At 40.5% G+C, this 25,561-nt stretch overlaps 1 protein-coding gene across 2 annotated transcripts in view; it reads left to right on the top strand.

Annotated features, from left to right (window-relative positions):
• Positions 1-25,561, top strand: part of ldlrad3 (low density lipoprotein receptor class A domain containing 3) — an 86,347-nt gene that overhangs the window by 21,022 nt on the left and 39,764 nt on the right. Inside the window, exons 2-4 of one of the 2 annotated variants that reach the window (XM_042496802.1) lie at positions 9,483-9,629; positions 21,580-21,705; positions 23,840-23,971. In XM_042496802.1, coding sequence (XP_042352736.1) covers positions 9,483-9,629; positions 21,580-21,705; positions 23,840-23,971 — 405 coding nt within the window. Of the gene's footprint in view, positions 1-9,482; positions 9,630-21,579; positions 21,706-23,836; positions 23,972-25,561 lie in introns of both variants that reach the window. The other variant, XM_042496801.1, reaches the window with a different exon arrangement.

Genomic DNA, 25,561 nt, shown 5'->3' with positions numbered 1-25,561 from the left:
AGTGTATGTGCTTTTTGTTTTCACCTCCATAGATTTGCTTTATAAAACTGGCTAAATCTGGGATTTGTTTAAAACCTGTAGGATTACTCAGTTGCCTTGTTGGGCTTTGTTGTAAAGCTGAAGCCACCAGTTCTACTGTGTCCATAGCTGTGTCAGTGACACTTATACTTAAATGTGGATGATTGTGCATGTGAATAAATGTAAAAAAAAGACTACATTTGGAATTATCACACTGAGATATGAGACTGTATATTGTCTTAGATATTGGATATATTGTGATATGGAATAAATAGTGTTTTTTTCCTGATTTTATAGGAAAATGGAAAAAAATGAGAACTGTGTTAATATTTTCTCAAAGTACCAATCGTCACTCCTACAATATTGTCACATCAAAGAGGGAATTTGATTTTATAATATTCAGTTCTTTCACCCAGTTCTAGCATTAATGAAGTGCTTTTGAGGAAATTTAAAAATATGAGATATAACCTAAAAATATCGCAATATAATTGTCAGCCCATATCGCCCAGCCCTAGTTGTCATGTTGCATTTGAGAAGAATATGAAGCAGGGAAGATGTCAGCTGTGTCAGCCTCTTATATCAACGTTCCTCTACTGTTGGAACAACAGAGGCTGTGGCAGCAAGGCTGACTCACATCAACCCCATGACAATTTTTCTCTTGTGAGGAAGTCTTATTTTTGGAGTGCGCTACACATTAAAAGCTAAAGTGAAAGATATGGCCTTCATATTGAGTGTACCATGGAGCCACACCACAACTTACACAGAATGACATGAAACAAGATGCAGCATCGCATGTACAAGAAAACTGGAACAAATGGAAGTTAAATATGGTGCATGCATGAAAAATAAAAGCATGTGTCTTACATTATATAGCCATTATTGTAAATATTTGTAGTGTGACGGTATTAATTCCCTTGTAGTAGTTTATTATTTTTATATATAGCAGGATTTTTGAGAAAGCCATTGTAATAATCACCAATCTAGCTTTTTTTGTTGCAGTATTTAATTCATCATTGAAGTGAGCCCTGATCATAGGTCTCACTTCATCCACAGTTATCTCCCCAGCTATTGATGACAACGGCAAAATGATGGTTTTAATGATCTAAAACAACAAAATATTTTCAGGAAGGAAATCTTATGAAATAGGGATTCCTTGACTGAATGTGTATCAATTTGGGGTTTCTTGACATAAAAAGGCTGAGACCCACTGTGCTAGATCACGAAGGTTTTCTTGAAGAATATTGTAGTTTAAGGGAATGCAAATAAATGCAAATAAATGTCATGTCCACGCAAAGTAACTCAGCATCTATTATTTTGTTTTGTGGTAACTATCCATTATTTCATGTGGTTTATAGAGCATGAGCCCCTTTTCCTTTATCAAAAACAAAAATGAAACTTTTGATTTACTTCCCCTGGTCCTATGCTGTTATTTGGCTTATTCCCATTTTTTTATTTTTCTATTTAGTTAGTAATGTGAGTGAGTGTTATTTGCCTTCCTTGGCTTAAGATCTGCTTAATGACTTTTGATTTTGCACTTTTTTAAAGCCTAATTGCGTTCATAATCTGCTTTTGTTTTGTATTTTTCTTCATAAGGTATTTACACTCCGTTGTGGATTTTATGGGGATCTGGTTATGAGTGAGCATAGCATGCATTTGGTAATGTGAAATGTTTGTAATAATGATAATCTTCACCTCTTAAGAGCCGGATTCTTCTCACTTTAAGTTGAAAAGTAAAACTGCGAATCTTGCTCACTTAGCATTGTTGTCAAGGACACAAATGCAAAGAGCTGAAGGCACAAATAAAGTGACAACATAGCAGGTGATGAAGCCTGTGGCCTCCCTTCCTCTAACACACAGATTGACAGGAATGGTTTCCATGTGGCTGTTAGAGGTTGAAAAAGGCTGAACAGCGGCTGAAAAGAGGCACAGTCCTAAATGTGGCTGCTATTATTTGGGTTTTACTGTCTTTTTCTTCATGCATGACTGCCCTTTTCTCCATCTCTCCCCATTAAGGCCTTACTTGCTCTGTTGCTCTGTGCTTATGCTGGCCTGCCTGTGTGTCTGTCTGTCCGTAGGGTGTCTTTAATTGATGCAGACCAGGTTCTTTACACTTGCGCTTATTTATACTGGTCGCTTCAGTGAGCCGAAGGAAAAGGATGGAGGATCCTTTCCTCTCTCTGGGAAGCGCCTTCTTTCTTTCTCTCTATCTCTGCCACACACACACACACACACACACACACACACACACACACACACACAATGAAAGAAACAGCCAAATCACCTCCACCACCCGCTGCGCTTCACAGCCCTCTTGTGTGGCCAGCCCATTAAGAGTGGTGTGTAATTGAAAAATAAGTTTCTATCCTTGAACCCTGAAAAAGCTAGTTTTTGTTCACAGCCTGGCCATATCGATTCAATCCTCCCTGATCCTCTAACACAAGCAGGCCCTGCCGTCCATGTTTATATTGACATTATCAGGCTGTAATGTAACTTGACTTGCTCTTTTGAGACTGTTTTAAATTGAGGACAAACAGGCTCTGAAAAATGATAGTGATGGTGATGAGAAAGAGGGACTATTTCTAAAGACAAAAACTTTATTTTTCCTCAAGAGAACAACTCCCATCGATAAATATTTTATTGTGATGCCTGCTAGTATTACTTTGACTTCTGCTGTAGCTTACAAAGTATACAAAGGCAGCTCAATCAATTTTCTGTTTCTGTTTCAATCTGAAGGCTCAACCTTTCACCCAGGGCTAATCAATGCAGGTCAGATATCTAAGCCTGCTGAGGAAGATGGGGTTAAAGCAGTAACAGCCAAGCCAATAGTCATCTCAGATATAGATTTATATCACTGACCTTTCATGCGCAGAGCACAGGGAATAGAACTTGCTTAGACCGGCTATCACTAGGAATCTGAGGGTAGAAAATAATGTTACTGTCCAACTCGCTTTTTCTTTTTTATTCCCCTTCTACCTTTTTCTTCCACACATGTCCCATGTGACTCCTTGTCCAGCTGTATATCCACAATAGCAAGTTTCAGCTTGCTATTGTTTAAAAGCTGAAACTCTTTACATACTGTTCTGTTAACTCCTCATAGCATATTTTTTTAGTCCTCCCCACCTCCACACAGCACTTTTCTCTCTCTTTCTGTATTGGGAGAGTTTTGTAGCAGCAGTTACATCCAGACCAATACAGAAGGGTCATCAGGGGTGTAACAGCCCAAAACATCCACAGTTCAGCGCAAGTTCTGCACAGCAGAAAAAAACTAAAATGCATAGGGATACTTTTCTTTTCATTTGTTTTAAATGGGCAGTCATGCAAGTGTTAATGACAGACAAAGTCCCCTTGCAGGGGACATTTTGCCCACTTGCAACTTTGGTGAACTATTCTCATTATAAGCATAAGGAACATTTAAAATGCTTCTGTATTACACTTTACGAATGCTGAAGAAACACTTTTCTAAAATGCAGTAGGTCACAACAGGCTGTAAGAATGAGACAAATATTTATGTCATGAAACTGAAACTACAAAAATACATAGAAAGAAAAAACTTGCACATTAAAAAGAGTGTTTCCATCAGTTCCACCTAGGCTTTATTTAAACATCCAAAGCACCCAAACATGTATGATCTTGGTGATCTACAAATCCAGCCTGTTTGATGTGTTTCCATTCATATTCATATACAAGAGTGGGAAAGCCAACACACTGTCCTTGTCTTATATACTGCTCTCTCCTTGTCGCTGTTGTAGCTGTCCAGGAACCTGCAGACTGGGCTTCCGGCACACCTTGGTGTTTCATTTGCGCTCACCATAATGTGACTGACTCGCACGCTTATCAGCTTGTAGTACTAACTGCAGCATATCTTGCTAATTGCATACAGCTAAAAGTTTCCGGCGTTTGTGAACTTTAGGTCCACATTACTTGCACTACTACCTTGTTTTCTGCACCCGTCCCAGGACTGTGACAATATAGTAAAAATACAAGAACCATTAGAAGCCAGTTAAAGTTTAATTGTGAATTTTCAATAGGCTCTCTTGACAGTGATATAGATTTGATTACCAAATTAGCTGTCCAATGTCGGGATGGCTTTCAAACATTTCGTATAAACGTATTTGTGTGGGTGGCTAGACTGTAGTCTGCCTTGCACAGCCCGTGTTTGCATATTTAGAGAATTGCTTAGGGTGTACTGACGTCTCCAGGCTGCCATTACCAGAATCACTATGTATGAAGTGTACCCATGGATAATCATGAAATAACAGTTGGAAGCTTGCCATTTCTGCATTGACTTCATTTTTTTTGTCATTCAAATGGGCAACAGTGGTCAAAGATATTGAATAATTGACAATCCTTATAGAGGTTGTTGCTTTCCAATTCCACTTATGAAAAAATTAATCAGGTTTAAAAGTAAATATGAAAATCATATACCCAGGAGATATGCAGACATCAAGAACCAGACCCATCTGCAATATATTAATTTCATGATTTTATTTCAGTGTGGGATGAGTTAGAATTTATTCCTCGCTTTAACCCAGAACTGCCTGCTAAGATTAAAGATGCCCTGAGGAGATTTCTTGTAAACAAACGAAGTGTGTTTTTTTTTCTTAATTTTTTTTTGAAGTGTTACTCTCTGGACAAATACATTGAATGGCTTTTAGATCTATCTTTGCTAGTTTGCAGTCTTCTTGCTTGTTTTGCATCACTAAATTTACTTGTACATTAGACCACCAACTGTTACGTAGACAAATAGCTTGAAATTGGATGAAGGCATGTGTGTTCACGTGTTCATGTGTGAACAAAACCTTCTGGTAATAACATTGCTCTGTACCACTACTAGTGGTCAAAGTCTGCACGTAGTACCCTTAAAAATGTGCCTTGTGTTTTGTTACTTCTCCTGGATGTTTGACCTTCACTGTGCAGAATGATGTATGTGCAGAGTTTGACATTAGAAGGCTGTTTTCACATTCTGCTGAGGGAGGAGGGTTTCTCTTTGCTTACCTTAAATCTAACACACAAGCAGGACTTTATGATATCATAACTAGTCTGGAAGCCAATCATTGTCCAGCGTGCAACTTAAAATTTGCAATTTAAAGTGTGAGCTGAACTATTGTGGAAAGCACTGAGACTCAGACGTGTCAGAGCAGTATAGGAAAAATATTATTTAAATATATGTGTAAATGTATTTATGTGTATATACAAATTAGACTCACATATACTGTATATATATATATATATATATGTGTGTTCCACATTTAAACTTTTGGATCAAGACGTACGTACATATTCAAAACCCTGGATTTCTAATGATGGAAGAGTTTATGTAATTTTAAGAATTTTGAACAAGGCAGTTGAACTTTTTTCTGTCTTAAAAATATCTGGAGGGGATTTTTAAACTTTGCATAAATATGAGAAATGTTTGCTTTCATTAGTGCCCTTATGTTCTAAATATAATCTAACACAGCACAGCAGTCGTGCTCATACTGCATGTCACTTATGACTCAACATTAGGCGAGGAAAGATTGCATTAGGGATGATTTTTGCCTTTGGAAAATATTGCAAGAAATATTCCTAATGTAATTTCAGTATTATTCAGAACCACTGGGAAATTAGACTTGTGTTTATGCTGGGAGTTCGTTTTTGTTTCAAATTATAATTGAGGTAAGAGGCGTGCACTCTATATATACAGTACCAGCAGCAGCAGCTGGGAAGAAAAGAGAGGGAAGAATTTCACCCTGAGTGAACTAGTGAAACTTTATGGAAGGAGTGCAAATGGAAATGCTAATTACAAAAAAAAAATCCAGCTGATGCCGGAAAGATTCCATGCTCTATGGTTTAACAGTCTAAATGGGGCCTTAGTGGACACAAGCATGGTGGAGGGTGGGGAAAGGGTGGGAGGAAGAGGATGGGTGTGCAGAGGCAAGGATAGTATAGTCAATATTTACCCTGAGTAATTGGTCTACACTTCCCCCAGCAAGATACACAGACGTCCAGCGTCATCCCTGCCTTATCTCCTCCAATTCTCCCTCACACACCCGCTGTGACCACAGTTGTACACAGCAGTTTTGTGCAGCTGCGCATAATGTCCCGAGATATCCACAACATCATAGTTAAAAGCATATAGGATAAATGAGTGAGTCACTGTGCATGGACACCGTCATGTCCATTAAAGTGCCCCAGGTGACTGTGGGAGTGCCACAGTTCCTACAGAGAACAGCAGTGTGTTATTATTCTGTTAACAAGCTCATAGAGGAGTCTGTAGTGAGCTGTGTAGCCACACTTACTGTAGTAATGAGGTGGGCATGTTCATTACCTCGACGGTAAACCGCTGTACTCCATCGATAGAATGACAGGGGTATTGCAATAAGATGTGTCGAGCCTGCCAAAAGAGGAACCTGGATGCAAGAAGTGCTGCAAAGGTTTGCTATTGGCAGTGTCAGAGACTCATGGGGAAAGATGAGCTGTCTGTCAGCCTTCCTTTATTCACTCCTTTTGGCCGTCTCTCAAGCACACACAACACATACAGCCCTCTCTGTGCTCTCTCTCTTTCTCTCTCATGCTCTCAAAGCAACTGTCCAATTAACCTGATGCCTCTCGAACCACCAGCTCTTTGAAGCCATTTTACACAGCTCCCTCCTACGCTTGTTCTGTGCGGGTCTGAATGGACATTTACATAGTATTTTGTTTAGGAGTTTTGTCGACATTGAGGGTCCTCAATCACATTTATTTTTGGGTCTGTGAACCCTCATGAATGCTGCTGGCTGCTGAGGAATCTATAGCATACAAAGTATGAGAAGAAAGCACAGTATGGTCAGATACAGCTGGTAAACAAGAGGGAAGTTTCAGATTTGAATTGTTTACCTTCTATATGTGACATGAACTTCTACTGTTACTGTGTTCCTCCTCGCCTCCTGATTTCTCCCTCAAGTGTGCATCTCTGTGTCGGTCCCTTTAGTCAGGAAGAGCAAAACAAACAAGGACAGGAGGGGATGAGCCAGGGGAGATTGTGTGAAGGTGGTGCTGTTTTCTCAGATAGATAACAAAAAATTGGCATTTAGTTGTTTTTCCATATACCCGGATGACTCACCATGCTAAATTGCTGTCTACTAGAAAATGGGTCTCTGCACCACCACTGGGTTTAAAGAAGGAGCAGGGGTTGGGGATGGTTGTGGCATCTTGGGCTCCAGCCCGAAATGTTTTGTCAATAACCTTTGGTTTTTTATTTTTTTTTAAATACCATAAACTCTGTATCATTCAGATAGTAATTTATGCCCATGTTGTTTATCCTATTCTGCTAAAGAAATTTAATATTAATATGGTGAGTGTTAACAGTTCAATCATGATGCAGTTAAGATTTGTACATAATGTTGTTTTTTTTTTTTTTTAAAAAAAAGGTATTTTATTGTATATTTTTAAATTGTGTTAATCACAGGCCAACACTCCTGACTTTAAGAGGCTGTACCAGGCTGAGTTTGAAAGCTAGCTTCTGAGGAGTGGGGGTGATATAGCGCTCCAAAGTTAGTCTAAATGTTGGCGATGGAAAAACAGCATGGCCATTTCACAGGGATGCCTTGACCTCTGAACTCAAGCTATCTGAATGAAAATGGGTTTTATGGGAACCCATGGGCCTCCCCTTTACAGACATGGCTACTTTATGCTAGTCACATTCAGGTTTTTTTTGCTGTCATTTAATTAATAATTAACTAATAAAAACAAGCTGGTAAATTGCTTTACCATTTAAAAATGTACTTCAACACTGTTTTGAAATGCAAAATAATTTATTTAATAACATTTTTTTGAAAGCTCTAAATATTAAACATTCATTCTCTTAACTCTACTCCAACATAGCATAATGAAAGTAGGTTGCAATATAAGTAACATTTTCTACACTAAATGCCTACTTCCTTAGTTTTGTGAAGGCATTAATCAATTATACCTAACAGTTTTCATTGCACAAATTTGTCGAAAGTTGCGTTTGATGGTTCCTCCCACTAATAAGAAATGATAATTGAAATGCTTTCCAGTCTCCATAAATTACAAAGCCTTTTCTCTTTATCCCTCACTTTTCATTCTGTATATTGCAAGAGACAAAAGAGGAGTTTGCATCATCCCCGCAGAGGATCAGAAGGGTCGTGCCGTCTCATTTATGAGAGGATCTATACATGGTTTCCACAACCTGCTGTGGTAAAAGGGCAGCAGTGGAGGGATGATGTAAGAACAGATAATTTCAATGTGTCAGCGGTACTCTGGGAACTGGCTACATCTACTAAGTGAATATCAACTAACTGTGAACCTGTGAGCTCCGGTTTTGAATTCACAAACACTTAAAGGTCAAACGTTTTCTATTTGTACTGTAGTGCAGTGGATTCCTAAGTAATGAATGCAGCCGCGTGGAGGATGTGTCTCTGTTATGATTAAATAGAGAAGACAAAGCCTGCACAAAGTGAATTCATTTATCTGCTTTATTTTGAAATATTGGAGGAACTGAAACAGCATCTTCTCTTTAAACAGCACTAATAGGATATATTTGATCTCTTTGCAACCTTATGAAATATGTTGGAATGGTCTGTTAGAAAGGATAATATGTAACAACACCCTCTAAGAAAGAGAGATATATATAGTGTGACCCAGTCAGTCACTTTAGTGGTTAACCACGCCGTCACTTAAGGCTTAAAAGTCTACACCTCTTGGCAGCAGGTACACCTCCTGCGTCCTGCTCTTAAGTGTAATGAAGTGGCCTATACCAGCTGAACCCAGTTTCAGCAATGCAGCATGAAAGTGTTTCCCGGTCTGCCCGGAACTCCTCATTACCATCCTATAGTTTTGTTTACGAGCTAAACTGCTCTCCGCATAGTGTCAAACCTCAGCCAAAAGGCCATGTTTCACATTCCAGCCCATTATACCGCAGCTGCACTGCGTCAACTAGAAATGCCCCGAACGGACTCGGGGCACATGCTTTCTGCTGAATGCGTTTATTTCCGGTCTGTGTGTGCCTATCTGTGCATCTGTGTCCAAGACACAACTATGTGCTTTGTTTGTATGTGAGCGTTCTTTGGTGTTTGTTTCCTTATCGGCCCGATTATGGTACTGCCCAGCTCTAGACTTGATGCGTACGCCCACAATACTGTTAACACTGAATGACCTCCTCTGCTTTTGTATTCATGAGATTGTCCTCTGTTTATTTGCCCGTAGATTGATATAGCTTTTTAAAGAGAGCCACTGCCTTTATTATTTTTCTATCTTTAGAGAATGGAGATAATAACTTGTTCTTCCATTTTGACTGTGTTGATGAATATCGCTGCAATGCAATATCCCTCCACCTGTTTAATTTCTTCATGGAGTCAGATTGTAATAATCAGATTGTAATAATCTTTCTTGTTGTCCTCTCTCTCTCTCTCTCTCTCTCTCTCTCTCTCTCTCTCTCTGTCTCTGTCTCTCTCTCTCTCTTCCTGTATCTGTTTATCAATCAGAGAGCCAGCTGCTCCCAGGGAATAACTTCACCACAGAGTGCAATATCCCTGGAAATTTCATGTGTGGAGATGGGAAGTGTGTCCCAGGTGGGTGGCAGTGCGACGGATTGCCCGACTGCTTTGACAAGAGCGACGAGAAAGGCTGTCGTAAGTCCAGTTTAGACTCCGTTATCAAATCTTTTTTTTTTTCTCCAGCCCTGAACTGTGCTTTAAAGCAATGAAGCCCGATTGCCTGTTTAGAGTCATGTCATGTCTTCTCAACTCCTGAACTCTCTCGCAATCACAAACATACATAGACCTACACATAGAGCCATAAGGGCCTTTTAAGCCTAATTCTCTGCCAATTTAAATGGACTTCCTTCCTCAATCCTTCCTTCTTCCCCCACAAGCGTGCCTCCCTCCTCCTCCCTGCCAGAGCCACGGCCCCAGTTTAGCACCAGGGCAAAACTTAATACCATCAAAGCAAAGGCCGATTACGTCTGCGTGCAGAAATAGTATCGCATGCATAATTCTACTGTAAGGCTACAGTAATAGTTCAGTTTTGATCCTCACTTTTAGTTGGCTTTGATCTCTCTGGTCTGCTGCTCCTCCTCTTCCCCCTCCCGTCTCAGCCAGACCTCCACACAAAGATGGGATTGCTGATGAAGATTGACTTTGAGGCCTGGCCACACTGAATGGAAACCCCAATCTCCCCGTATATTCATCTCTTTAACCGTCTCCCATTTTCACTCCTCTCTGCGCCTATCTCATCTGATGATTTTTGGCTTTTTGGCTTGTAATTTGCTTCACAGAGGCTTGTTTCCAATTAGAAAAGCATAACCCTTTTCTTGCAACGATTTTTTTTCTTTCTTTTTTTTTTACCCAGCTAATTCCCTGCCAAAAAAATCACATATGTTTCTTTCTCCGTTCTGTCACCCTTCTCACTTTCTTCTTTTCTCCTCCTCTCCTCCTCCAGCAGTCACTTCTCTCACTGTTCCCTCTTGTTGGCAGCTCAGGGAACAGGCAGACTGCTCTTGACAAAGTTTTGTCCCATGGCATGCCAACACAGTCACACACAGCCCGCATTGCCAAACTTTGCAGTCATCAGTCTTCTTAGTTTGTAATGCCTCGGCCATTTTAAATTATATATATGTAGCAAAGAACATTTCAAGTGCTGTCCCAAACTATATTCTTTAATACACCTTCACTACTGACATCCCCGTAACTTCAAGAAAGCCTTATACTGCTAAGATGGATGGGTTTTGTGCCCCAGATTCACATCACTCAATGGCCTTAAACTGTCAGCAACTGTCAGACTTAGAAAAATAATATCCCAATGTATTTGGACTAATTGCATCAGGAGCAGATACATTAAGTGTTCCTGTTTAATCAAATCACAGTTTGTGTGTCGGCCTCCTACACCCTCAATCAAATGTAACTCAAGTACTTTCACTTTGAACCCACAGACGAGCAAGACTTTTTTGTCTGCTGCTGACACTACATGCTATACCGCTAAAGATAAAAAGCAAGTTATCATAAAGCATCACAGTCAGCCTCGCCTCTCTGCTTGTCAGAGGACTATTTGTGTTTGTTGTCGACGTCTACATTATCTGCTCTGGCATAAGTGGGCCTTATTATCCTCAAATAGATGGCTAGTTGTCAGTCGATATCTCCGGCAACTGCTTCACAAAAATCCTCAGACAGACCTCTGGCTCCATTAGGGGCTCTGCAGGGACAGACACACAGACAGACAGACAGGCGGAGGGAGGGGGTGGGGGGACAAGGGAGTCAGGGAAGGAGACTCATTATGGTGGCTACAGCAGGAGTTCTGTCTGGATGTCTATTATCTGAGGAGAACACAATGCCTGGAAGCTTTGAGACTGCAGTACTGTATTCTCTGCAAGTAGAATCATAATTAGACACACCCCTCTAAGAAAAACCACACACTCACAGTAATATATATATATATATATATATGTATAAAACAGAGGGAGATGGTAAATTTGCCAACTTGAAAGACAGTTTGTTGACTTAGTTTATTCTCCTTCTGTCATTGAGCTACATAAACAGTGCGTTTCAATGTAGACTTTTCAGAAAATAGTACAAATACTTTTATTTAGTGGGATACTGCTAGCAGACTGACTTGTTTTTTTACCTTTATATCACCACGTAGGAAATCACACGGTGTATCTGATGATGTCTGACTAGTGTCCTTCATTACCATGGAGGCAGAGCAGTGTTGACCATCACAGGATATTGAATTTCCTCCTATCTGTAATATGGCCAGGTGCCCTCTGTCTGGTCTCCAAGAATATGTATTTTAATTGTCCATCAATGTAGATGTTTATAGCTTTTTTTAAACCAATTTTTGACCTAATTAGTTAATTTTAAAGGACCAGAGATGAGATCATTAAACATGTTGATTGTATAAATAATGGATGTAGCTGCTATTACAATAACCATTGGCCCACTGTTGTGAAGCCTTGAGTTTGGCATTTTGGACGTCGTCATGTGGGTTCTTTGGAGCCAGAAGTGACCATATTTGGAAGAGCTGGGGAGGAGCAGGGGCTGGACCTGACCAGTGTTCTCTGCTCTGACTCATAGACTGTGGCGATGCCTCGTAGACTACATTTGATGTTTGTACAGGTGTTTGTTTCTGATAAGTATGGTAAAATTAGTTATTTAAAGCTATAAAAAGGTTGTTTGATGCCATGATTGTTAGCTATGTGTGCCAGTCAGTGTGCTCGCGATCAGTGCCACTGCTCAGAATTGGTCGACTGGGTGTATGGACAAAAACTGGATACCACAGAGATTGCTACTGTGCAAACTGTCCCCAAATGATGACACCAGTGGAATAGGTCAGTGGCCGTTTCTCGGCTATTTAGTCTTCACAGTTGAAGGAGTTGGAGACATGTTGTCCATCTTCATATATAGTCTATGTTGTGAACTTATAAAATTCTCTCACACTACTTTTGCTCCAGAACCAGTCTCTATTTTTAGCATGTCCATTTGCACAAGAAGACAGCTGTAGTTAGAGAGTAGATCCCTGTAAGCCCCCGCTGTTTAGCCAGCAGATTGTGCTGATGTGGGTGTCTCTGATCCAAGGAATACTTATGCAGAGCCCGAGGTAAAGGTCATACTGTATGTGGTGACATCTCCCTGGTGTCTCATTAATGAGATTTTTGTTTTTGGAAACCATGTAGCTAACGGCGAAACACAAAGGAGAACAAATCAATTCGGATTTGCAAATTACTTGGTGGAACATGAAGAAATCAATTTTCTTTTGCATCTGTGTGAAATCTGTAAAACTTGATTGCAGTTTTGCAAAGCACACTCACTTGCATAGACAAGGATGCATTGGTTCAATGAGAACAGTGCTTCGCAAGACCAAACCACCCACACATGAACTTACAATGACACCATCTGGCAGACTTTCATTTTTTTTACCAGTAGAAAAATTTTCTTTCTGCCTTTTTTGTTGACCTGGGTATATTTTTATTCCATTGCTATCTGTGGGTGAAGAAGGTCAGAATTGAATCATGCAAACCCGGTGTGCATTTTCTCACCTTTATTTATTTCCCTATTGTAGATATGTCCCAGTCTGTTATGCCTCATAGGCCAGGAATTGTCTCTCTGTTGGTCAGGGGAATGTTTATTCACCCAGAAAAGACAGGCTTCTCCTCCCCTCCCAAGCCCTGCTGCTCCTCTCTTGTTTGTTTGTTCTCCCGGTCCCCTCTAGCACAAGGGTCAACTTGAGTCATGTAAATACTTTTTGCAGGCTCTTAAATAACAGTCTGGGCTGAGAGAAGGGATGTAATATCTTCAGCCAGAGTCTTATTGCATTAAAGATGCAGCTTATTGTATTACTGTCCTGCTGTGCAAGGCCAGGACCCCCCTACAGATCGTTTTAATCAAGTCCAATTTTTTTATTTATTTTTTTTGGCCTAACCTCTGGTTTGCACCATGTTACTGAATTTCGATGAAAACATATCAGTTGTTCATAAAGTATCTCTGGAATTGAGCATCTGCTCTATGTGGGTGTGCTTGTATGTATATTTGTTGGCAGGTCTGAGGGGTTTTCAAGCAATGATTCAGAGACAGGCTGCTGACTAATTCCTCACACAATGAGGTCAAAAGTACCACCCTGCTCTCTGGTGTCCGTAACGACAGCCTGGGAGAGTGTTAGACGAAATGGATCCTGACAGAGGAGAGAAGGAGGAGAGCTGACTGAGCTTACTGGGCCTCAGAGCCAGGATTAGCCTCTTTGCCCTTGTCTGGGCAGGGCACGAGCAGGCGAGAGAGGAGAGATGCGTAGTGGGGCCGAAAGGGTGAGTGGACATTATGTATAAAGCAAGAAGTGGGGAATCAAAGACAAGGGGAACAGTTGGCAAGAGAGCAAAGACAGAGAAGCACATTTCACAGAAATGACTGTTATGAACTAGCGGACCTGCAGGCGGAGGCCATGGCCTCTCTGTGAGGAGGAGTTCATGTATTCAGAATTCTACACTTTCAAACTTCTGTGTAAGTTTAACTTTTACTCCTTAAGGGCCATCAGCGGGCCCAATGGCTTTTATGCACAATGCAGAAGAGATGCTCATCTTCTCATATCCTGCTCAAAATGCAAAAACAGTTTGCAAGTCTTTAATCAAGGCTAATGTGCCTGTTTTGCCACTTGCTCAATATTGAAATGACATTATCTGTTATCTTGGATTTCCAGTCACAAATAGAATGATGCTGGTTGAGCCCCCCGTTTCTTAAATGGGAACAATGCCCATTTATAAAATTCATACATGTTATTTCTAAGGTCTAAGACAGTCCAAAAAGTAAAATAAACATGAACAGCGCTTTCCCAAATCCAAAAACTAAAGTGAACTAAAACTAAAATTTGCGGTGTCATAGGGTATGAAGTCTTGAGCTGCTCCAGAGACAATAAATAAAAGATGTTTTATATAACACTGAGAGCAGCCAGGGAATGTTGTGAGTGTATGGATATATTTTCTCTTTCATCTAAGAACACTACAATGCTCATTTGGGTATAAAAGAGAAAACAAACATTGTGTGGGTCCACAAAATCAGGCTCCCATTCGTTGTCTGTAAAGCTGCTTCAGACTTTATACCCCATGACATCACAAACTGTATTAATTCAAAGTGGTATTATTGTTAGTGCCACTGTCACAAAGAAAAAAGGATTGCTTTCCTTTTTCCTCAGAGCCTAGCAACTAACACCGTATACACAGTTACTTTGGTTGTTCCACCATCTGCCATTTCTGCTTCTGGGGAAATTACAATAACTTACATTGATACTGATAGCTAATGGGGAAATTAAAAGCACTATCCTCCTCTTGTTTTGGTTGCCCAATGGTGACGCACTTCGTAAATTAGCCCGCATTTTCCCAGGTGACCTTACCTAGTGGCAGAAAAAATTGCTTTGTGAGAGCAAGGCTTATAGGGAACGAATGTAAACACAGATGGTCTAAAGCCATTGCTTTGTGCAATCACCATGTACTTCATAATGATAGGGTAAAGCTAAAAACATATCTGTAGCACTTTCAAGAGCTATGGTCGAGACCTACAGGTTGTTCTCATGCACTGTTCATACTCATACCTAAGAAAAGTAATGCACCACAATTTGTATGTAATCCACATAACCATGACTCAGTAATTTGTGTAGAACCCATGTAATCAGGAAGGCAGCGATCATGACCAATGCACTGACAGGAGTAAAGAAGAAGGTAACACAAAGATGGAAAGTCTGTGTAAGGAGGCAGGTTGGAGTGGTACAAGAGTCAAGCAAATACAGGACTTTCCCCCGGGAAATCGGATTTCAGAGCTGTGTGAACCGGGTGAACTCTGAGTTACTTTAACATATGTTGTCACCATTTTTCCTTTCTCAAACCTAACCAAAGTAACTTTGTATGAAGTTCATAACTTTCCGATGAGTATGTTACATCACTCGTGGAAAGCTAATTCATTACATATCACACAAAACATTGGATGAGGATACATAACGACCCCTTAAAGGGCTCACATAATAAATCTGATGAGTCACACAGTGATAAATATTGTGGGTGAGATTCAAAAATACTTTTCTCCCCTGACTCCAGTTATCTTTTCTTGTGAAATAGTAGATCATTTTGTGAAACTTTTTAAAGAGGAAATAACACTATCTTTCACATCAAACGAGATGTTGAATTCATAAGCAATAAAATTAATCCCTACTCAGTTCAGTACACTTGGAGGGTTTTACTGCAACAGCCTTATTTTGTCTGGTAGAATCAGCAGCTAAAGGTAGCCAATGTAAGAAAGCAACAGTGACCACTGCATTTTAACTGACATCACCAAGACAGTTAGTTGAATGATTGACCTCTTTACTTGAGATACACATTTCAGCACCTACCCTAATTCTTTAATTGTCAGTTGTGGCCATACAGTTAAGCAACAGTTAGATAATCCTGCTTTAAACAAAACTATCTATGAATGTAAAATCACAAAACTTTGACATTAATTCTTGGACTCATGCCACTAGTCAAACTTTCTGTATGCTGTACAATTTGCTGCAACCTGACCTATTTGTGCATTATGTGACATGCATGATACAACGACTCTCATTCCTGGCGTGCTTCATTCATTCACCGAGACACACACAGGAGGGACAACAAATTGGAGGCCCACACAAGGGGCTGATGTTTTGTCAGTTAGTTTAAAAGTCTATTAATACTTCATAACAATCAGGGATAAAACCATTTGATGTTTTCATTACCCGATGCACTGTTTATTGATCCTGTTAGCTCTTCACAACATTCAGAAGCAAAATGAATTCACTTCATTGGATTACTGGAATATTATCACGCTATTGCTTTCTGCAGTCATAACACAGCCAACGCCTGGAGCAACATCAATGGTGCTTTTTGTTTTTCTGTGTACTGACCTCCACAAAATGCCCATGAGATACTGAGTTCAAAAGGAGCTGCTAAATGCTTATCAACAACAAAGTTCTGCTTGACAGCAGGGGTGGAAATAGCTAAAAGGGCTCCTGAGATAGATTGGTTATGATTTAGATATCGGGGCTCACACGCTGCCAATTCCTCAAACCCACCATGTGTAGGGAAGGGGTTGCTACGATTAGGAGTGTGCGTTTATTGCGATAAGAACAGTGACCAATGCACTGACTCAAACACAAAAGAGCCATATACTGCTGACAGATATGCTTTTGTTCTTCTGTTGTCTTGTGTTCACACTCCGCTTCATTGCGCATAGGTGTTCTTTGCCCTGAGAATGTGTTTGTGTCTATGTCTTTGTGGGTGTGTACTTATAGAAGGACAAAGTGGAAGACAGAGCAGGGGGGATTGGAGGAGTTTGGTAGAATTAAGCCCTTTTACACTGCCTGTTCAAAGTGGTAATATTGCGCCATTATGCAGCCTTGCAGGCCTCTATAAACGGTATGGTTGCAGGATGGGGGGACAGAGTTGTCTCGACTTTGAGCCAACAAGGGAGGTACTAACAGCATCGGAACAGTGTCTATGTAGAAGGGACTGCTGGCAGGATGGGATTATGGGCAGAACAGGTGTGAAGTTTTGACGCATATTGTGTGTGCGACCCACCGTGAGAGATTTAAAAAGCAGCTGATAGCAGTTAGCAACTAAATTCAAAGAAGAACAGCAGCCGAAACTGTCGAAAAATTGGGATAACAATGAGGTCCGGGAGCTCTGTGGTCTTACTACCATGTTATTCAATTATTATAATTAAGAAAGGGCTGCCAATGTGTATATTAAATGTCACACTAGAGGCAAATGCTGTTGTGTTACGTCACGCCTGTCACATCTTTTTTTCTTCTGCAATGCTGGCATGCTATCTAAAAGTGTTAAGAGGGGACTTTGTAGCAGCCCTATAGCACAATCTCTGTATAAAAAGGAGGCTTTGGAGTGGAGCATGTCTCTATTTCTGTGTTGTTTTAGCCCAAGAGAGCGAAAAGAAAAGTGGGAAGAAGAAAATATAGAGAATATGGAGCACTAATAGCAGGAAAAGTTGGGAAAGCAGAGGAAGGTTTAATGGGACTGAGTCTGGTGCATCCCATGTGCTTAATGGCTGACTGATCAATGAGCTGCTGTAATTAATACCAAGGCACAGGGATGAAATATTGATTAGGGTCTTACATACAGTCTCTTACTCTGATTCAGTCTCCTGCTGTCTTTTTTTCCTCTTCAAGCTTTCTCTTTTAGATTGAATGCTATCCTTCTCCGATCAATAGTCACAAATTAGGCAAAAATGATTGCATGGAAATCTTCAAAAGAATATGAAATGAGGCCTTGTCATATCACGATGCAATGTTGGGCACTACCAGTTCAAACAAGGCAATTTTAGCAGCACGTTGCTTGCTGTGATGAATATTGCAGCGCTGCTATTATCTGACAGATCACTCGCTGCTTTCTCACTATATGCCCTTGCTTCCTCCACTTTTATCGGGAGTTGTTGAAATATTGCTGATATTTTTGCACTTGCGCCCACTGTATGGTATACGAGCCGCACTTGCTTCCTCATTTAGCATGAAGTTGGATGGCTTTGCAGAACTCCAGTGGCCCATAAACGCTTGGCCCTTGAAATGAAGGCAGTTCTGTAATGTTACAATGCTTCTTCCTTCACGGATGATTATTGTATTGTACGACTAGCGCGCAAGGCTTAGACAGTGAAACATGCGGAATGATTATTTTGATCCCCAGGCCCTTTAGACTGAAACTACCCTTGGCCTTCTTGCTTACATCCTGACTCCATTACCTATTGATTTCCTCCCCTAAGAAATGCCCAACAAGGTCAAAGAAACCTTTGAAGTCCTCACCTGTCTCCACTCTTTCACGGGGCCTCTTTTCTCTTCCGCTCACTCTACTTGCGCTGTTTTCTTTCTTGTTAGTCTCTCCCTCCAGTCTCTCTCCTTCTCACTCTGTCAATCATGCATGCCCATCACGACCAAGCCTACCTGTGCCGAACAAGTTATTCAGTTCTCCAGGGAAGTGAGGAGAGGGAGAAAAGGGGAGAAGTGCGGAGAAGGGCATAGAGGTGCATATTGGGGAAGAGCAAAGCAACGCTATCTGCAACAGGAGTTGTGCTGTCAGATTCAGCCTGACATGAATGCTAAAGCCGGGGGGGAGATAAAGACAGCGGAAGAAGAGACAAACAGTGTTATTCTGTTTCATCTTCATTTTAGATTATCAAATGATTTACTCTTAAAACCAAAATATGCCAGGGTGCTCAGCTCCCTGGCCTGGACTTGAACTTTGTTTTTCCTTTGGGTAGAAACATTTCAGGTGTTTTTGCTTGTTGTTGTTATTTTAAATCCACGAAAATAAACAAATGAGGTATGGATGTTTGGCGAAAGCACAGTACAGTATTCTCAATTAAAATGTTCTTGTGGAAGAACCTATAGGTAGGTGTCAAAATAGGCACCTCAATGTATTGTGTGTGTGTGTGTGTATCTGTAATTGTGCAGAAGACAGCAAAACAGAGAAAGAGACAGAGAGAGAAAGAGAGGGGACATGTGTGTATTTTTGTGCCTTTGTGTGTCCTCAAACTGTATGTTCTGTATACAGTTGTGTATGTGTATGTGTATGTGTATGTGTATGTGATCCAACCATGTTTTTCTGCTAGTGATAGTCTTACCTCAAGGAATCGAGCTCGACTGCTAACCTCATTCGTTTTCATTTGTGCTGCTCAGCTGAACACTGGAACTAAGTTTGGAAGCCACCCAACACCCTGCCTGCTTCTTTCGTAAACAACTTCTACAAAGGCTCAGAGAAGAGAAAGAAAATATGGCACGGAAGTAACACAGTTCAAACCTGGGAACAGAGCGATGACAGGAGGGATAAGGACGGGATGAGATGCACGGTTATAGGTTGTGGAGGAAGTCAGAGGTGCCGACATGAATTGCCTGAATTTTGAATAAAACAGGCACTCTTCACTGGATCATCAAAGGAAACATAATAAGTTTGTGTTTTTAACATTTCTCCCACCCCCATCTTGCTCCTTCTAATACATTTTTACTCTTCTTGCTCCACAAAACTACTCAGCTCAGGTTATAAAGGGCCACGCATCCCCAGAATATGGCTAAGCACATTAGCTCTATCCTTGCAACCAGCACTGTCTCTCCCACCCACGACTCTCCCTTCATGAGCTCGCCCTTCATGCGACTTTTGAGCTAATTTGAAACACAAACACTGGGTCAGATGAATCCTGCCAGCAGTAGAAGTGGTAATGAGGATTCGGATGAGGGAGGGAGTGAATGAGGGATCTCCGAGCAATAACGGGGCTGTACTTATAACCAAGCCTGCCAAGCAAATGAACAAAAGGCAAGTCAGGATCCATGTCCATGCAAAGAAGAGGAAAGTTGCATCTTCGAAAAGGAAACTTTGTACTTCTCCTCAAGACCAGAATTTTTATTTTATTTCTCACAGTAGGTACAAAAGAATCCAGAAATAAAGGCAAAATAAAGTTAATACGAATAGAGAGTATTATTATTATTGCTTCTGCGTGTGGCCAGATGAATTTCATTAAACCCTCCGCAGCAGTATATTTTTGCATTTTTTTCCTTGTGCTCCGCTACAGCTCCGAGCCATGTCTGTTTTCCTCCCTGGACTCTAATGACTGTGATATACCATGCAAAAATGAGCTTTGGGTAGTTAGAGCTGCTGCTGTCCAGGTAAACAAAAGCTTCCCAGACTATAGACACAGAGATCGGGCGCTATCCCAGCTTCCTCCCGTGTTCTGCGGATTACATTTCATCCTGCAGACGGGCGCTCCAAACCCCCGTGGTTGTTATGCCTAGCCCTCCCCCCTTGCTACACATAATCGTAGCAGCTTGAAAGAGCTCATAAATCAGCCTACCACAATATAGTGTAGTGGGAAAAATGTGCGCCCCTGGCATTTGAGACGGCACAATGCCAACCTATGAGCAGGCCAATTCTACCATTTGTATTCAGTCGAGAGAAAAAAAACAGAGACTGTTTGGTGGCTTGCTTTGAGATGTCTAGTATGCCCACTTGCTCTCCCCCTCCCTGCGTGTTTGAGTGTGTGGGTTGTTCCATCCTTTTGTTGTTCTGTAATGTTTAAAATGTTTGTAATGCTGTTCCCTCACTGGCATTAACTTCTGGTCTTATTTAACTAGTATCATAATAATGTCTTAGAAGTAATTTGGTAGCTTTTTCTTTCTCGGTCTCCAAGAAGTACGATTACAGGAGTAGCTCTCACACAAAGCCAAATTTACAAGTTTAAGCTTGTATTATAATGCAAATTTCTGGAAGGGAATAATCCATGAGTAGTTTAACAATGGCCAGAGTGGAGAAACAGAGGTCTGAGAGATGGTACTGTATTTCACACAGCTGCGGTCCATTATTATAAGCTGAAAATTCCACCGTCTGTAGCGCAGTGTCTTTTAAATGTCTTTTTTTGCTGCCGTCAGACTTTAAAATTCTGTCTTCACGGCAATTGAGCTAAAACGAGCTCCTTTATTTTCTGATGTCTTTGCCTTCATCTACCTGCAATCTTGTTTTTCTCCTTCTGCCAGGGAAGATCAATGTGTTTGAGTTAAAACTAGGGGCTAGTGCTAAACGGAGGATGCCAGGCATTGATGTTCTGCAGGCTCGTCACTCAGTCTCAGTCAGGCCTGTCCTGGGAGATAAGACCCGTGGCCTGCTTAGGCTGATCAATGGCAGAATCCATACAAACACTCTCCCACATGATTTGCTCCCTTTGTCTTTGTCATTAACTTGTTTTCTTTCTCCTATCAGTACTTTATGCTCAGGATCTTACCCTTTACTTGTCATACTTCAGAGAACATGAAGATAAGCATTACAGAACAAAATGAGCTGAGTAACTAATTGGTCCTCTATAACAAAAAGCAGCTGTTTGACTGTTTGAACCCTGTACAATGCCTGATGGTTAAATTGCTGTTTTAGTTTTAGAGCATACAGTTGTCAGTTACATTATTACCATAAAAACATTAAGAGAACTTCTTTTGTGCAACAGCCAAGGTTAATTATGTCATAAAACATCACATATTGCATTACAAATTGCTTCATCATCCATTGTTTTTCTTTCCACCACTTCCCCCCAACCCTTCATCTGTCCTTAGCTAAGGTCAAGTCAAAGTGTGCCCCCACATTCTTCGCCTGTGCTAATGGCATCCACTGCATCATCGGACGCTTTCGCTGTAACGGCTTCAGTGACTGTCCTGATGGGAGTGACGAGGAGAACTGCAGTGAGTCTCACACGACAGTCATTTCCTTTAAAAGCAATCTGTCTCATGTCATGTCCACCAGAAGTCATGGCCTGCTCGCTGATCTACTGCCCCGCACATGCACTGCAAACCTGAATTATAACGAGCTGTATGTGACAACACAAATGTCCAAATCAGTCGGAGCAGATACTAAACAGACTTTACCCTGCAAGCTTCCTAGTACTGAGTCAATGTAATGTCTGATTGTGCCCACGCGTGACTAGAGCAGGCACATTTCACAGCAAGCAAGTGGGTGTGTCTGATTATCTGGACATTGTAGTTCATATGAGAAAACAGCTTCAGCTTAGGCTTGGAGACTGTAAATGTATAACAAAAAGCCTAAATGACAAATATGGGGTGTGAAGTTTGAAAAATGTATTCTTTAATCAGGCAGGCAGAGGTCTAAGTAAAAGTTGCTATTATGTATTATGGGAGATGTAGGGTAAAGTGCTTTTGGAGCTTGACCCAGAGAAATACATGCAAGAATATCCTGTCCTCTGTTGTTTCAGGTGTAAAAGCAGACAATTATCTCTTCTGAGTCACACAACAACTGCAATACTAAACAGCTTGAGTACCTGTTTAATATGCTTCATCAGTGCAATCTCCCCAAAATACTTGCATATAGTTTGAATGGGTCAGTGCAAAATAATGGAAAAACAGCACTCTTTAACTGATTTAATTAAGGAGCAGCAAGGAAAAACAGTAAGAATAATAAAGATATCCAATTAAGATAACAATCGCCACACCTCTGCACATCTTGCACATCTCTCCTGTCTCTCTTCTTTCTTCCCTCTCTGATCTACATTGTTCATTGTGTTCCACTGTGAACAAAAAAAATGAGAAGACCTCACTTACTAAATTGAACTGACATCCCAGCCTCCATCTTAGGAGGTTGGGTGGTTAATTTTTAAAGGCAAACATCTTAGTGTTTTTCTGGAGGTACACCACACACATAATCATGTAACTGTTGCCGTCTTTAGATTTGATTCTGAACGGTGTGGTCAGATATTGTCACTAGAGTTTTTTTGCTCTACTTTAGTTTTTGTAATGCCGTATTGCTTGTGCTTTCTAAGGTGTGAAGTATTCTTTATGTCTCTCCTTCCAGAGGAAAAGGAGAGTCATTCTATGAAGAATACAATTTCTGCACTGGTGCTGTCCCCTCCACTCACTATCAAATCCTGCATTTAGAGCAGATAGTAATAGTAGTGACAGTGTATGAATGGCAATGTTGAAAATTCTATTACCCTTTCAAAAAGTTTGAGTCATCTTTATTTGTTTGCATTGCTTGTAACTCCTGACTCGGCACCCCTGGGTCTAGCTTTGCCTTTTAGTCAGGTGAATACACATGTTGTATTGAAATGAAGGACAAGAGGAGCTCTAGGATCCAGGTGTAGCTTGCATTATAAGGCATATTATTTGTCCTCACATGACCCCCTCCTCGCTTTCCCAGTGGGTAGCGTGCATCAAGCCGATCACTCACCATTGTCAGAGGCAGTGTTCCTCGCCTGCAGGGCACCACGCTCACAAATCTAATCTCGCCATTTAAATGGAGCTTTGCTCCACGCTCCCAGCACATACTGCGTCACTACTGTGTAATTGTCTGGATCTTCTCACAAGATAATTCAGCCTCATTTTGCAGACGCAAGAACAGAGACAAAACCAGAACATGTGCTAAAAGGGAGTGCTAGTGCCAGGCAGGATTGTGAATGTTTTTTTACGTGTTTTTTTTTCCAGTTTGACTTTTATCAAGCCCCTCACATCAAAGGCATCACTACTTTAATTCAGACTGTTTTCATGTTTAATTTCTTCTGTGAAAATCCCCATGAAAATGGAATACTTATGTTTTCCTCTTTAAATTTCATGAAATGCAATTAATGTTGTTGATTGCATGAGATCAACAGAAAACAACTTCTAACAAACTGCACAAACTATCACAACAGAATATTAATTGGATATTCTTTTAAATATTTTCTTAATGTGAAACTCTTCCCAAAGTTTGTTTCTCAGAGTCACTCACTCAATTGCTCTTGTTTCTCGGAGTTCTTTGAAACCTCACTGTATTCCTATTTTAACTAACACTTGACCTTTGACCTCTGTCTCGACTCTACCACAGCAGGAAACCCACTGGTGTGCTCGGAGGCTCGCTTCAAGTGTCGAAACGGCCACTGTGTAGACCGCAGCTTCTTATGTAACGGCCAGGACAACTGTCAGGACAACAGTGATGAGGAACTGTGCCTAACTACAGCAGGTAAGTTAAACGTATGAGACGGTCACGTGTGTAGAAAAGAAAGCAGATGTAGAGCAATATTTAGGGATGCTGAGGCTGAGGATGACTGAGCAACAACGGATGGGAAATTGTGGCAGAGCAGAGAGGGTTAACCTTTAACTCACTCATTTCATAGTGTATTAATTGGAACTTCGGTCAGTTAACTGACACATTTCACCAAAATACAAAACACAAAAAAAATGCAACAGGCGATACAATTCTTTAATAAAAACTTTAATTACTCCTTTGAGCACACTGAACTGCTTCTGCGGCAAACTGTGGAAGGATACAGCAAATTCAATCAAAGAGCTACAACCAGAACATGTAAAGTGGGACTTTTTGATAAGCAGGATGGGCTTAATAGAAGCAAAAATAGCAGTGGGACTGAAATGAATCAATGCCAAATATTGGCAGTAAGAGAATGCCAAAATGAACTCAAAAATAGCAACATATGTATGTAGTAAGTAGAAAATTAGAAAGACATAAGAATATGAAACAGTTATACCGTGCAGACAGTAAAAATGAATGCCATGATGCTACGTTTCACTATATAGACAGCTATTTAGTGTCAGAAAGTGAGAAGGCTGGTATATGTGGTATAAACACTATACACTGAAAAATGAAATATACATTTACTAGACAGTAGTTAACAAGTAGATAATATGTGCACAGTATGTGAAAATGTAGATTAAAATTGGAGGCTGTCAACATTATAACTCCAGATGACAGAAACACATGTACAAAAAATATGTTTATTGATGTTCATTATGTCTTAAATTAAACATTATATAAATGTGATATTGTGTCTAAGATATGCACAACTATTGGGTCTACTGTATGGAACATATATGATTTGCTGAAGCTTGTCGGACTGGATAGTTGATAACTTCCAAAATTAAAGGACTTTGTGTGAGAATGGCTTAAAAAAAGTAACAGCATACTAACAATCACTTGATGTGGAGATTTTGAGAATTTTGGAGGTAGTGTGGAAAACACTGTACACAGCACACTGGAAGCCTTAACGTCCCTTGATTCAGTCAGTCAGAAATAGCTGCAGAAACACCAATTATGTTGGATGAGCTGGATAGTTTTCTCTCACAGGGGGAAGTCTTGAAATAATCATCTTTATCTTCATTCACTTTCTTCGCTTCATTCAGAGTTGATCCACAACAACACAAGCGTGAGCAATTTAAAGACAAGACTGGGAGGTAACCACTGTCACGATCATCTGTTGTGAAAAACTGGAGTTTATTGAATATAATCAGGCCGTAATTGTTGAAAATATTGGCAGCGAAGTTTGCAGCACATTTCAAAACTCGTGGAAGCTTGTATAGACAGTATTTATACAGTTTTCTATTAAACTGGATAAAATTGATGATAGAGGAGTTGGAGGATTCTGACACTCAACATGTCACATCATCTGATATTTCTGAAAACATCACTTATGAAATGTATTCTGTAGTCTGTTCATAAAGATACAGCAAAGCCACTGACAGATTCAACTTTATGCCAAAGAAGACATGAGCTGCTGTGAACGCTCTCTATGCCTATTTAAAACTCAAAGTCACACCA

Source organism: Plectropomus leopardus, chromosome 11, assembly GCF_008729295.1.
Source record: "Plectropomus leopardus isolate mb chromosome 11, YSFRI_Pleo_2.0, whole genome shotgun sequence".
NCBI classification, from domain to species: Eukaryota; Metazoa; Chordata; class Actinopteri; order Perciformes; family Serranidae; genus Plectropomus; species Plectropomus leopardus.
Note: the sequence above shows the minus strand (reverse complement) of the source record. Positions and strands in the feature narration are given on the sequence as shown.